Source organism: Fringilla coelebs (genome assembly GCF_963513975.1).
Source record: "Fringilla coelebs genome assembly, chromosome: 7".
NCBI classification, from domain to species: domain Eukaryota; kingdom Metazoa; phylum Chordata; class Aves; order Passeriformes; family Fringillidae; genus Fringilla; species Fringilla coelebs.
The window spans coordinates 37,824,225-37,839,332 of NC_140035.1; the positions used below are offsets into that span (position 1 = coordinate 37,824,225).

Here is a 15,108-nt window from a genome sequence, read left to right on the forward strand (position 1 = left end):
GGCGATTGTTTTTGCAGGTGTAGCAGCTGAACATCAAACACTTGCTGCAAATAAGATGGGTTTTAATGCAAATCCAGGAATTGCTCCTCTTCTCCAAGGGGTTTCAGCACACCCCTGTTAACCCCTGCATGCCCAGCTGGAGGGACAAGGGAAATGCTCCGTCCTGCAGCACGACTGAGTTAACAGCAGCTTCCAGCCTAGCAGGCTGCCAAAAGAATTCCAGTTTAGAGCTTCTGTGCAGTTTCCCACAGGATGAATGTCCCCACACCTTTGCCTGCTGGCAGAGGAGCTGTTCAGGATGTGTACAAAACTCTTCTCCTTCGACCCCCAGGCTATATTTAAAGGCCTCTCTTTGCTCAGCTGTATCTTCCCTTGCCTTGTTTTTATATTGTGGGTGAGAAGTGCTGCCAGCCTCGAGTGGAGACTGCAGGGATGTGCATTCTGAGCTCCCATCCCTTTGTCTCTGGGATTTTAAGGGCTTCCTGTGTTTTCTAAACTCCCTTTTCCTCCCACAGAGCTCTGTTGAAGCAGGTGCTGTCCCAGTTCCCTTGCAGCTCCCTGTTGGTGAAAATCCAGCTTTCCTTGTTTTCTCCAGACTCTCTGGGGAGGCAGCACACATTTAACCATTGATGGAGCATCATCTGCAGCTTGTCCTTAGCGCTTTTTACAGAAACACATCCTGAAAATGAGAGCAAAGCCAATAAATAGGCTGGCAGTGTGGGCTCAGCCCAGCCTGGATGTAAATTGGGATCCCCTGGCAGAAAACTCTTCCACTGGCACTTCTGCAGGGGAGGGTTGGAGCTGCTGCCAGGACCAGAACAGCAGTGTGGGAGGGAGGTGTGGGATTCTCTGAGGGTTCAAACTGGGTGACCTTCAGAACCATAGGATGGTTTGATTTGGGAGGGACCTGAAAGCAGGGACACCTTCCCCTAGCCCAGGTTACTCCAAGCCCCATCCAACCTGGCCTGGAACACTTCCAGGGATTCAGGGACAGCCACAGCTTCTCTGGGCACATTTCACATGTGCAGGAGAGGGGGTTACAGCAGAGCAAGAGGGCTTTTAGCCTGTAGGGAGAGTTATCTTGGGTTTGGATGAGCCCTTCAGGGAAGAGAGGTGTGAATGTACCAGAAATAGTGGAGTTTTCTTGAAAAAATTTATGGAGAAAAATACCTGCAGGCTTGAGAGGCTGCCCAGGGGATCAGTGGACCTGCAAATGTTCAGAAAAGACGTAGATGTGACACAGCTTAGTGGTGGACCTGGCAGTGCTGGGTTAATGGTTGGACTCGATGGTCTTGGAGGCCTTTTCCAGCTTTAATGATTCAATGATCCCAAAACTCCCTTCATCACTTCAAACAGCACGGAGTGGTGACCTGGAATAAAGGCTTCCAAGTCCGTGGTGGCTCTGCTGAGCATCCCTCACGCTGCTGTCTCCTCCTTGCCTCTGCAGTGCCTTCTCCCAGTGCCTTGCTGGTGGACAACCCCACGTCCTTCGGGAACGCCAAGGAAGTCGTGGCGATCAAGGACTACTGCCCCACCAATTTCACCACCTTGAAGTTCTCCAAGGGGGACCACCTGTACGTGCTGGACACGTCGGGAGGGGAGTGGTGGTACGCCCACAACACCACGGAGATGGGCTACATCCCCTCCTCCTACGTGCAGCCCGTCGGCCACCGCAACTCCTCCCTCACCGACAGCGGCGTCATCGACAACCTGCTGGAGAGCCCCGACGAGGGCGTCAAGGAGCTGGACCTGCTCGGGGAGTGGGGCGATGCGAAGAGAAGCTCTGCCAAGCCCTCCCACAACAACCCCTTCCTGAACGGAGCGCAGACCAACCCCTTCCTGAACGGGAGCTCGCGGGCGGCGGACAGAGGGTCCGACTCCAGCGTGGCCGTGGATTTGTTGCTCTTCGACGCGGCGGCTCCCGCGGCGGCTCTCCCCGCTTCGGCCGCCAACAGCAGCCTGGGGAACCTTTTTGATGAGTTTCCCTCCACAAACGGGCTGGACGTGGAGCAGCCCGTGAGGAGGGACAACCCCTTCTTCCGAAGCAAGCGCTCCTACAGCTTGTCCGAGCTGTCCGTCCTGCAGGCCAAGTCGGACGCGCCGGCGTCGTCGGGTTTCTTCGGCGGTTTGAAGTCGCCCACCCCCGAGCAGTTCCAGAGCAGGGAGGATTTTAGGACAGCCTGGCTGAACCACAGGAAGCTGGCTCGGTCCTGCCACGACTTGGATTTGCTTGGCCAGAATCCCGGCTGGGGTCAGACGCAGCCGGTGGAGACCAACATCGTGTGCAAGCTGGACAGCTCCGGCGGGGCCGTGCAGCTGCCGGACACCAACATCAGCATCCACGTGCCCGAGGGCCACGTGTGCCCCGGGGAGACGCAGCAGATCTCCATGAAGGCCATGCTGGACCCGCCGCTGGAGCTGAACAGCGACAAGTGCAGCACCATCAGCCCCGTGCTGCAGATCAAGCTCAGCAACATGGAGGTGAAGACCTTCATCATCCTGGAGATGAAGGTGTCGGCGGAGGTCAAGAACGACGCCGTGAGCAAGGGCCTGGTGGGGCTGCAGTGCCTGCGCAGCGACATGAAGGAGGGGCCCTACACGCCGATGCAGCTGAGCTATTCCTACGGGGACACCATCCAGGTGCAGCTGGAGAACCTGGAGCCCTGCATGTACGTGGCGGCCGTGGCGCAGGGCCAGAACATCCTCTACCCTTACACCGTGTGGGATTACATCAGCAAGAAGATCACGGTGGGCGTCTACGGCCCCAAGCACATCCATCCTTCCTTCAAGACCGTGGTGGCCATGTTCGGCCATGAGTGCGCCCCCAAGACCCTGCTGGTCAACGAGGTCACCAGGCAGTGCCACGGCCCGGCTCCCGTCGCCCTGCAGCTCTGGGGGAAGCACCAGTTCGCCCTGTCCCGGCCCCAGGACCTCAAGCTCTGCATGTTCTCCAACATGACCAACTACGAGGTGAAGGCCAGCGAGCAGGCCAAGATGGTGCGGGGCTTCCAGATGAAGCTGGGCAAGGTCAGCCGCCTCATCTTCCCGATATCCTCGCACGACCCCAACGAGCTGTCGGACTTCACGCTGAGGATACAGGTCAAGGATGACCAGGACGCCATCCTCACCCAGTTCTGCGTCCAGACGCCGCAGCCGCCGCCCAAGAGCGCCATCAAACCCACGGGGCAGAGGCGGTTCCTGAAGAAGAACGAGGTGGGGAAGATCATCCTCTCCCCCCTGGCTGCCACTGCCAAGTATCCGGTTTTTCAGGACCGGCCGGTGTCGAGCCTCAAGTACGGGAAGCTGCTGAAGACGGTGGTGAGGCAGAGCAAGAACCACTACTTGCTGGAGTACAAGAAGGGAGACGTCATAGCCCTCCTCAGTGAGGAGAAGATCAGGTTGAAAGGCCAGCTGTGGACCAAGGAGTGGTACATCGGCTACTACCAGGGCAAGGTCGGGCTGGTGCACACCAAAAACGTGCTGGTGGTGGGCAAGGTCAAACCCAGCTACTTCTCCGGGCCGGACCTCACCACCAGCCTGCTGCTGGAGCAGATCCTGAGGCCCTGCAAGTTCCTGACCTACATCTACGCCTCGGTGAGGACTCTGCTGATGGAGAACCTCAGCAGCTGGCGCTCCTTCGCCGACGCCCTGGGCTACCTGAACTTGCCGCTCACCTTCTTCTGCCGGGCGGAGCTGGACAGCGAGCCGGAGAGAGTGGCCTCCGTCCTGGAGAAGCTGAAGGAAGACTGCAACAGCGTGGAGAACAAGGAGAGGAAATCCTTCCAGAAGGAGCTGATGACGGTGAGTGCCAGGCCTGGCCAAGGGGGGGCTTCGTTCCTGCAGAGGGAGCAGGGGAGGTGGTGGCGGTTTCTTAGCTCAGCCTTTAGGGAGTGAAGTCTGCCTTGAAGCCTGCTGGGCACTGCCAGGTGGGAGTCCAGCCCTGTGGTGGGTGGGATCTTGGTTTAGCAGGATCATTGGAATTCCAGAATCACACAATGGCTTTGGTTGGAAGAAGCCTCAAAGCTCAGCCAGTCCCATGCCCTGCCGTGGGCAGGGACACCTTCCACTGTGCCAGGTCGCTCCAAGCCCTGTCCAACCTGGCCTGGAACGCTTTCAGGGATGGGGAGCCTTTTTTTTGAGTGGCACCTCTGAGCTGGGATGCTTTATACGTTACAAATGGAAATGTGTGGCTTGCTCCGTTTCCTGAAAGGAATTTGGGAGGAGCGCTGCCTGCCAGTATTTCTAGAATGCCGTTAGCAAGTAAATCCCTAACAAAATATCACCTCCACCATCCTTTCTAGCATTTCACAGGTAGTGAGCCAAAGAAAATACAGGGCAAAATGTCTGGGAGAGATTTGCAGCTCTCTCCCATTCCGTGCTGTCCCACAGGAGCAGAGTAACTGAGTTATGGAGAAGAGCATGGTTTAAAATGTCAATTGGATTAAGGAATAGCGGCGGCCTCGCTTGGCAAAATGAAATTACGGCGAAAGGGGACTGGAGCTGAATGGAGGAGTTCAGTTCCCACACTCCTTTTAGGGAGAAGGGGGTAATTTAAGGATTGAGTGGAAGGTGTTATGAAGAGTATGGAATCCATTGTTACTCATGGAAATGCTGTCTGGAGAGTTCCCTGTGCCCGGGTCCCACGCTGGGGCCTGTGGGGCGACATTTCAGCTCTTGACTTTCAGCTTTCAGGTCCCTGCTTCTGTTGCAGAGTTCTCCTGGCCATCAGTGACCCTTTCCTCACCCAGGATTGGAAAATCCCTCCTGTTTGCCCCCCAGGGGAGGGTTTGCTCCTTCAGTCATCAGGCTTAATGATTGCTGGGATGGAGTGCTGCTCTTGTTGGATGCTTCCGGGACCGTTTGCTTTACCTGTTTGCAAACCCCCCCCAGGTGTTGCTTTTATCTCTCCCCATTGTTTTCAGGGATCCCAGGCAGTCTGTAGGCCATGGAGAATCCTCACAGAGGGAAAGATAAGGCTCAGGGAGCTGCTGACTCAAGGGGAGGGCTGGGAGCTGCAGGAAAACATCTTGCTCCCCTGTGGCTGTCAGGAGAGCAGAGTCCCAGGGCAGGTTTTATTCTCCTTGTTTCTCTAATCCTGCTCTCTGTGAGGCTGAGCCTGCGGATAAAGGATGAGCTCCCTTCTTGGTGGAACATGATGCTGCCTCCAAAACCCCTGGCTGCCGTCAAATCCTCCTTAGCCTATGGAGAAATTAGATTGAGCCTGTTGAAAGAAGAAAATAATGATGTTTCAGGGGATGGCAATGGAGCAGTAATGGATTTTATTGTGTTCAAATCTGATTTTATTTGTAACAAATGGACTGGCTTTCTGGCAAGGGGAGCCAGCTGCACTAAGCTCCAGCGTGGCCATTTCAGCTGGAAGTTGGTTGTCTCCCCTCAGAAGGCCTGGGAAGGGAGAAGTGGAAGCAGGTTTATCAGTGCTGAGTACACAAAGCGCCAGTGGCAGAGTCGTGCACCAGCAGCCAAGCAAGGAAAAGCCTGGTCATGATGACTGGTTAATCAGTAATCTGCCTTTAATTACCACTGCTCTAATCAGGCACTAGCACTGGAGTGTGAAGGAAACTCGGGGGGATGTGGCTCAGGAGTTGCTCAGCAGGGAGGGAAAGCTCTCCCTCCCTCCTCCCTGCCCCTCGGAAGCAGGCAGCACATGCATGGCTTGGATAAAAAACCTGGGCATGGATTCAAGAAGATTTCGTTGCCCCTGGTGCCTGGCCCGTGGGGTTAGACCTGCCCTGAGACACAGCTTTTCTCCCTCCCTGGTTGTCAGAGAGACTCTCATTTATCATCCTTCCAACAGACACTGCTGTTGGGAAAAACACGGGTCTGCTGGGAACGGTCCGTGGCACGGCAGCAGGGAGCTGTGCAGAGGAAACTCTGAGCTTGTTCTTCTCCAGGCAACTTGTAAAGGTCACACAGGAGATGAGCTTGGGATATGTTTTTTTTTTTTTTCCCTCCCATTGTTTTGTTTGCTCTGACTCCCGGTATCCAGGTATCCATGTGCTGCTGCCTGGCTCCTGCCAAGAGTTTCTGCTTGGAGCTGCTGGAGCAGTCCTAAAGTCCTGCAGGTCAGGGTGTCCACGGCTTTGGGTTGGAAAGGACCTTAAAGCCCATCCCTTTCCAACCCCTGCCACGGGCAGGGACATCTCCCACTATCCCAGGATGCTCCAAGCCCCGTTCAGCCTGGCCTGGGACACTTCCAGGGATGTGAAGCCACATCTCTGAGCAACCAGTGCTAGGGGGGCCTCACCTCCCTCAGCATGCTGAGATCCAGCTGGGCATCATGTCCAAGGGAATTACCCCATGGAGGCAGTGCAAGACTTTATGAGGTTAAAGGGGAAAAAAAAATCAGTATTTAAGGCTGAGAGTGTGTGTTTTAAACATGCCAGATGATTTTGGAAGTGGTGACAGCCAAAACGGTGAGTGAGATGTTTGATGCCCAAAACAAGGGTTATTTTGGGGAACACTTGTACAGAGACAACTTTTTTGGGTCAAAACCTGACGTGTATCCTAAAGAGGAGGATGAGCCAGGAGCCTGTGCAGGAGCATCCTCTCACCCCGTGGCTCTCATGGTATCCTTGGGGACACAGGGCCTTTATCCCCCGGGTTTGAGGAAGTCCCAGGGGGGAGCTGTTTTCCCTCCACAATGCTGCTTTCCTTCATTAGGAAATGGGATTCTGCATTTCAAAGCTGGGATGTAAATTCAGCCTCCCCTGGATGCCTTTTAAGTTGAGGTGTTTCTGCTTTGAACTGGGATTTGAATATCAAACACCCTCTGTGCTCTTTGCTGGGCTGGCAGAGCCGGTTCCCAGCTGCTCCCAGGGGAGTAAATAATAAATAATAAATATTTCCAAGGGCTCTGGCAAAGCACAGCCCAGGTCACACCTGGGTGATGAGGGGTGGAGACACAGTGAGTGGACCCAGCTATCCTGGGAGGCTTGTCCAGGGCCAGGGAGGAGGATGGAAAAAATTGTGGCATAATCCCACGGGAGGATTAAGTCTGCTGAGCTAATCCCGGTGTCTCGCCGCCGCTTCCAGTAATGTTCCCCCTCTGGCTGCCACCTCGGCGTCTGTGATGCCTTGCACCCCATCCCCTGGTGTCCTGTCACCTGTGCCTGTGGGACTGGAGCTGCCAGGGTGGTGCTGTGGCCATCAGAGTTACCCAGACCCAGCCATCTCTGCCAGAGTCCTTGTCTGGAGTGATTTTGCAGCTCTGTGAGGAGGTGCCCTCCCGGGTGTTTTCCTTGCTGCTGCTTCGTTGTTCACCTGGAGCAGGAGAATCCATCTCCTGCAGCTCCATCCTTCTTAACCCAGCTCCAGGCTCTGCCCCTGACCTCGGGCAGGAGATGGGAGCAGCTCCTTCATCCTGCTCCCCTAAAGGCTGGGCTGTGCAGGGATTGGCATCCAGCTGCCTGGAAAGGCAGGTCTGGGCATTTCAGTCTGCCCCTTCCTTAGGACCCTGCCGAGAGGGGGCTGGGTCCAGAGAGGGACCTAGATCCAGAGAGGAGCAGGATCCAGACAGGAGCAGGATCCAGAGACAGTGGAGGATCCAGAGAGGGTGGAGGGTCCAGAGATGGTGGAGGATCCAGAGAGGGAGCTGGATCCAGAGAGGGAGCAGGATCCAGACAGTGTGGAGGATCCAGAGAGGGAGCTGGATCCAGAGAGTATGGAGGATCCAGAGAGGATGGAAGATCCAGAGGGGAGCTGGATCCAGAGGGGAGCTGGATCCAGAGAGGGTGGAGGATCTAGAGAGGGTGCAGGATCCAGAAAGAGGAGCAGGGTCTACAGAGGGAGCTGGATGCAGAGAGGATGGAAGATCCAGGGGGGAGCTGGGTCCAGAGGGGGAGCAGGATCCAGAGGGAGAGCAGGATCCAGAGAGGGGGCTGGGTCCAGAGAGGGGGGAGGATCCAGAGAGGAGCAGGATCCAGAGAGGATGGAAGATCCAGAGGGGAGCTCGATCCAGAGAGGGTAGAGGGTCCAGAGAGGAGCAGGATCCTGAGAGGGGGCTGGGTCCAGAGAGGGAGCTGGGTCCAGAGAGGGTGGAGGATCCAGAGAGGGTGGAGGATCCAGAGGGGAGCTGGATCCAGAGGGGAGCTGGATCCAGAGAGGGTGGAGGATCCAGAGAGGGGCAGGATCCAGAGAGGGAGCTGGGTCCAGACAGGGAGCAGGATCCAGAGGGGGTGCAGGATCTAGAGAGGATGGAAGATCCAGAGAGGATGGAAGATCCAGAGGGGAGCTGGGTCCAGAGAGGAGCAGGATCCAGAGAGGGTGGAGGATCTAGAGAGGGAGCAGGATCCAGAGAGGATGGAAGATTCAGAGAGGGAGCTGGGTCCAGAGGGGGGAGCAGGATCCAGAGGGGGAGCTGATCCGTGGGCTGTAGGAGAGGAGGTGGTTCGGTTCTGGCGCAGGTGTGTGAGATCTGAATGTCTTTCTGCCAAGCCAAATGTGCTCCTTGGGATGGATTTTCCCTGCTTGTTGGACAAGGGGGTTTATGGCCTCCCTGGCTCCCACAGGAAGCCGGTGTCAGCACTCTGGAGGAGCAGGCACGTGCTGGGCTGCAGCTGTGATTAGAACCCAGCTCAGCTTTAAGCTGGGAGCAGATAAGGGGAAAATCAACCGTGCATTCGATTTGCAAATCGCTGGAGTGGGTTCAGATGTTCCCGTCTTCCCTCCCCCAAATCTCCAGCGGGAGGATTTAACCCTTCTTTGCCCCAGAGCCAAACCTGGATTTCCCCAGACCCCTGTGTTGGGAGGGAGTGTCAGGACCCAGAGGGGCAGAAGGGGGATTCTGGCCACATGGGAACCACCTTATCCTTATGATTTCCACAAGAACCATCCCCGTGCTGCTGTGAAGGAGTGGGTGGGGTCTGATTGCTCGATTTCCATTTTTAGTAACATCAAAGCCCCTCCTGAGGTTCAGGGTGGGATTGGCCCAGGGTCTGGGGTTGCTGCTGCTGGGACTGCTGTGGTCCAGAGGCTCTGGAAGAGGCTGTGGGAGCCCTGGGGAGTTGGGATGATGATCCTGGCAGCCGGATCCCATCCTCTGAGAGTGAACACTGCCATTAATCCCTTCCTTTTCCAGGGCTGCTCTGGGGCTTCTCCCCTACTGCAGCTTCATCCCACTCTGAGGGGATTTTAATGGGATTTGACGCCTTAGGGCAGGAGCTAACCCCACTCCATCCTTTTTTGCCTGGCTTAAGTCATGCCTACCTAGAAAACCCAGACTGATGCATTTGCTCTTTCCACTTCAAAACCATTTGTGGAAAATCTCAGATTTTTAGGACAATAAATGATCCAGGAAGAGGAGGAGGAGAGGAAGAACATCCCAAGCTGAGTAATGGTCCTGTAGTGTCAGGGTCCTCACCTGGGTCTCACCCCAGTCCACCCCCTGACAGGGCTGATGTCCAGGTCCCATCCCAGAATGTCCTGGCTGTGCCTTGTCCGCTGCTCTGAAGGATCCTGCTGCTCTGGGGTGGAGTCTGGATTAGTTCCCTTGATTAAAAGCATCTGTTGTCCTCATCCCCTGGGATGCTTTAAACTGCTTAAGGTGGGGCCTGGACATCTCGGGAGGGGCTGCCAGGAGAACCAGACCCCATCCAGAGGGGTCCAGCACTTTGTTCAATTAATGGGATTATTCTCTTGCCAAGCCTGCTGGCCTCATTTCCCCAGCTGTCACTAAAAAGGAGGCAGGAGGATTTTGGGATGCTCCAGGGGGGAAGCTCACCCGGCCTTGACTGTCTGTTTGCTTTTCCCCGTGCCCTGCAGGCCCTGCTGAAGATGGACTGCCAGGGGCTGGTGGTGAGGCTGATCCAGGACTTTGTGCTGCTGACCACGGCCGTGGAGGTGGCCCAGCGCTGGCGGGAGCTGGCCGAGAAGCTGGCCAAGGTGTCCAAGCAGCAGATGGACGCCTACGAGGCCCCGCACCGCGACAAGAGCGGCTCGGTGGACAGCGAGGTGAGGGCAGGCACACCTGGTTCTCCACAAATCCTGAAATTCTCTCAGCTGGAAAACTCCTTCAAAGTGTTGGAGTCCAACCTTTGAGCCAGATCCAGCAGGTTAATGGTGGGGCCCAATGGTCTTGCAGGGCCTACAAGGCCCCGCACCGCGACAAGAGCGGCTCGGTGGACAGTGAGGTGAGGGCACACCTGGCCCTCCACAGATCCTGGAATTCTCTGGGTCTTCAAGGTGTTGGAATCCAACCTTTGAGCCAGCAATACAAGGCCCACCAGGTTAATGCTTGGGGCCAGTGGTCTTAAAGGGCCTTAATGGTCTCACAGGGCCTACAAGGCCTCGCACTGCAGTAAAAGTGGCATGGTGGACAGCGGGGTGAGGGCAGGCACACCTGGTTCTCCACAAATCCTGGAATTCTCTCAGATGGAAAACACCTTCAAGGTGTTGGAGTCTGACCTTTGAGACAGACCCACAAGTTAATGGTGGGGCCCAATGGTCTTACAGGGCCTACAAGGCCCCGCACCACGGTAAGAGCGGCTCGGTGGGCAGTGAGGTGAGGGCAGGCACGCCTGGTTCTCCACAGATCCTGGGATTCTCTCAGCTGGAAAACACCTTCAAGGTGTTGGAGTCCAACCTTTGAGCCAGACGCACAGGTTAATGGTGGGGCCCAGTGGTCTCATACGGCCTGTGCAGCCCCGCACCACAACAAGAGCGGCTGGGTGCGCAGCGAGATGAGGACAGGCATGCCTGGTTCTCCACAGATCCTGGAACACTCTTGGCTGGAAACAACCTTCAGGGTGTTGGAATCCAGCCTTTGAGCCAGCACTGCCTGGCCCACAGGTTAATGGTTGGGCCCAGTGGTCTCACAGGGCCTACAAGGCCCCGCACCGCGACAAGAGCGGCTCGGTAGGCAGCAAGGTGAGGGCAGGCACGCCTGGCTCTGCACAGGTCCTGGAACTCTCTTGGCTGGAAAACACCTTCAAGGTGTTGGAGTCCAACCTTTGAGCCAGATCCAGCAGGTTAATGGTGGGGCCCAATGGTCTTGCAGGGCCTACAAGGCCCCGCACCGCGACAAGAGCGGCTCGGTGGACAGCGAGGTGAGGGCAGGCACACCTGGCTCTCCACAGATCCAGGGATTCTCTGGGTCTTCAAGGTGTTGGAATCCAACCTTTGAGCCAGCAATACCAGGCCCACCAGGTTAATGCTTGGGCCCAGTGGTCTTAAAGGGCCTTAATGGCGTCAAAGGGCCTACGAGGCCCTGCACCGTGACAAGAGCGGCTCGGTGGGCAGCAAGGTGAGGGCAGGCACGCCTGTTTCTCCACAAATCCTGGGATTCTCTCAGCTGGAAAACACCTTCAAGGTGTTGGAATCCAACCTTTGAGCCAGACCCACCAGCTTAATGGTTGGGCCTTAATGGTCTCACAGGGCCTATGAGGCCCCGCACAGCGGTAAGAGCAGCATGGTGGACAGTGAGATGAGGGCAGGCATGCCTGGTTCTCCACAGATCCTGGGATTCTCTTGGCTGGAAAACACCTTCAAGGTGTTGGAGTCCAATCTTTGATCCAGACCCACAGGTTAATGGTTGGGCCCAATGGTCTTACAGGGCCTTAATGGTCTCACAGGGCCTATGAGGCCCCGCACCACGGTAAGAGTGGCTCGGTGGGCAGTGAGGTGAGGGCAGGCACGCCTGGTTCTCCACAGATCCTGGAATTCTCTGAGCTGGAAAACACCTTCAAGTTGTTGGAGTCCAACCTTTGATCCAGACCCACAGGTTAATGGTCTTACAGGGCCTTAATGGTCTCACAGGCCCTACGAAGCCAATGGACAGTGAGGTGAGGGCAGGCACACCTGGCTCTCCACAGATCCTGGGATTCTCTGGGTCTTCAAGGTGTTGGAATCCAACCTTTGAGCCAGCAATACAAGGCCCACCAGGTTAATGCTTGGGCCCAGTGGTCTTAAAGGGCCTTAATGGCGTCAAAGGGCCTACAAGGCCCCGCACCACGACAAGAGCGGCTCGGTGGGCAGCGAGGTGAGGGCAGGCATGCCTGGCTCTGCACAGATCCCAGAATTCTCTGGGCTGGAAACACCTTCAAAGTGTTGGAGTCCAGCCTTTGAGGCAGACCCCCACAGGTTAATGGTTGGGCCTTAATGGTCTCACAGGGCCTACAAGGCCTCGCACAGTGGTAAGAGCGGCTCGGTGGGCAGCGAGATGAAGGCAGGCATACCTGGTTCTCCACAGATTCTGGAACACTCTTGGCTGGAAAACACCTTCAGGCTGTTGGAATCCAGCCTTTGAGCCAGCACTGCCTGGCCCACAGGTTAATGGTTGGGCCCAGTGGTCTCACAGGGCCTACAAGGCCCCGCACCGCGACAAGAGCGGCTCGGTAGGCAGCAAGGTGAGGGCAGGCACACCTGGCTCTGCACAGGTCCTGGAACTCTCTGGGCTGGAAAACCCCTTCAAGGTGTTGGAGTCCAACCTTTGAGCCAGACCCCCACAGGTAAATGGTTGGGCCCAGTGGTCTCACAGGGCCTACGACGCCCCGCACCACGGTAAGAGCGGCTCGGTGGGCAGCAAGGTGAGGACAGGCACGCCTGGTTCTCCACAAATCCTGGAATTCTCTTGGTCTTCAAGGTGTTGGAATCCAACCTCTGAGCCAGCAATACCAGGCCCACCAGGTTAATGCTTGGGCCCAGTGGTCTTAAAGGGCCTTAATGGTGTCCAAGGGCCTACAAGGCCCTGCACCGCAACAAGAGCAGCATGGAGGACTGCGAGGTGAGGGCAGGCACGCCTGGCTCTGCACAGATCCCAGAATTCTCTGGGCTGGAAAACACCTTCAAGGTGTTGGAGTCCAACCTTTGAGGCAGACCCCCACAGGTTAATGGTTGGGCCTTAATGGTCTCACAGGGCCTACAAGGCCCCGCACAGTGGTAAGAGCAGCTCGGTGGACAGCGAGGTGAGGACAGGCATGCCTGGCTCTGCACAGATCCTGGAATTCTCTCAGCTGGAAAACACCTTCAGGCTGTTGGAGTCCAACCTTTGAGCCAGACCCACAGGTTAATGGTTGGGCCTTAATGGTCTTAAAGGGCCTTAATGGTCTTAAAGGCCTTAATGGCGTTAAAGAGCCTACAAGGCCCCACACTGTGGTAAGAGTGGCTCGGTGGGCAGCAAGGTGAGGACAGGCATGCCTGGTTCTCCACAGATCCTGGAACACTCTTGGCTGGAAAAGACCTTCAGGGTGTTGGAGTCCTACCTTTGAGCCAGACCCACAAGTTAATGGTTGGGCCTTAATGGTCTCACAGGGCCTACAAGGCTTTGCACCATGATAAGAGCTGCATGGTGGGCAGCGAGGTGAGGGCAGCCACGCCTGGTTCTCCACAGATCCTGCAGCACTCTTGGCTGGAAAAGACCTTCAAAGTGTTGGAATCCAGCACCGCCTGGCCCACAGGTCAATGGTGGGGCCCAGTGGTCTTAAGGCCTTTCCAACCCCAGCGATTCCATGTTTCCCTGGAGGTTCCTCCAGAGCACACCCCCTCGGAGGAGCACAGGGATCTGAGGGTGTCAGGGGCCCGTTTTCCCGGGAATGTGCCCGTTGTGGGATGCTGGCTGAGCTCTGCCCCCCTCCCACCTGTGTGCCCCTCTCCCCAGGCCATGTGGAAGCCGGCGTACGACTTCCTGCTGACCTGGAGCAGCCAGATGGGGGACAGCTACAGGGACGTCATCCAGGAGCTGCACACGGGGCTGGACAAGATGAAGAACCCCATCACCAAGCGCTGGAAGCACCTCACGGGCACCCTGATCCTCGTCAACTCCTTGGACATGCTGAGGGCAGCTGCCTTCAGCCCCCAGGACCACGAGGATTTTGCCATCTAGCCCGTGTTTGTCCGCTTCTCCTTGGCTGGGAATTTTTTTTCCCCTCTGTTTTCCCCCTCTCCCTTTGGCTTTAAGGAGAAGAAGTGGAGGTTGGGTTTGAAGAGGCCAAAGTTTGCAAGTTCTCCACTAGGACTGGAAACCAGCGGGAGATATCCCACCTTGACTGATGGGGGTTCGTCTGGAAGGGGGGATGGCTTTTCATCCAGTTAAACTCTTTCTTACTGAAAAATAAAAAAAAACTTTCAGGAGGGGCAAAGGGGTGGGGAGGGATCCCAAAAGAGATCGCGTTTTCTAGGCATTTACAAATAAAAGTCTAATTTTTGTAACGAGCAGTGGAAGTTGTCACCGCTTTGGGGAGGGGTGGGGGAAGCTGTGGCTGGTTTTGGGTTGTGGAAACTGCTTTGAAATGATGGGGTTGGAGACAAATATGAGTCCTGTAAGTATATATTTTAGGAGGAAGCACAGTAAACGCCCTTTCCCCCCACTACAGGCAGGTTTTGGGCTACCAGCTGTGACTAAAGCACCACAGGAACTTGGGCTGTCCCTAAATTTGGGATGTGCTCAGCCCAAGCAGCACCTTGCCCCAAAAAAAGACCTTTTTTTTTTTATCATTTTAAATTTTATTTTATTTTATTCACAGGTCCTGTGAGCATTTTGGTTGATTTTTGGGTTATTTCCACGTCTCTGCAGATGTGGGTTTTCTTGTTTGAGGCCAGGGAGTTGCCTGTTCCTGTTTTTTGAGCTTGCTCCCAGCTGGATGTGGTGCAGACAGCTCTGGAAGAAGCTGGAAGGTTTGGGGCTCGCCGGGGACCTCAGGAGATGGATCAGGAGGATGGTGAGAGGGAATCCAAGTCCCCAGGTGCTCCTGCTCTGGGGAAGAGGCCAGAAAGGGGGAGGAAATCGTTGCCATGCAGATAATCCCTCTACAGGCAAAGGGAAAAAAACCAAACAATCAAAAAAAAAAAAAAAAAAAAGGGACAAGAGAAAGACTCTTTCTCCAAATTTGAAATCTGACCTCGCTGGGGATGTTCCAGGTGCTCTTTGCCATTGATTTCTAATTCTTCAAGGCTCCTCAAATCCAGTTTAACTTGTAAATAATCCTTGCTGTAAACCTGGTGCCAAAAACCTCAATATTTGTGTCACCCAGTGCCCGTATTATTTTTCTCCTCCTCCTCCTTTTAAATCTGAGTTTTTTTGAGTGACTTCCTTTCCTCCCTCTGCTCCCCAGCTTTCAGGTATTTCACCTGGGAGGGGAATATTTTTTGCACAGA

At 55.6% G+C, this 15,108-nt stretch overlaps 1 protein-coding gene across 1 annotated transcript in view; it reads left to right on the forward strand.

Annotated features, from left to right (window-relative positions):
• The window catches only part of SH3BP4 (SH3 domain binding protein 4), a 36,945-nt gene extending 22,890 nt beyond the window's left edge, over positions 1-14,055 (forward strand). The window contains exons 3-5 of the mRNA XM_084208861.1: positions 1,448-3,801; positions 9,781-9,969; positions 13,613-14,055. Of these exons, the coding sequence (XP_084064987.1) occupies positions 1,448-3,801; positions 9,781-9,969; positions 13,613-13,837 (2,768 nt within the window). The 3' untranslated portion in view covers positions 13,838-14,055. The remainder of the gene's footprint in view (positions 1-1,447; positions 3,802-9,780; positions 9,970-13,612) is intronic.
• The last annotated feature ends 1,053 nt before the right edge of the window (positions 14,056-15,108 follow it).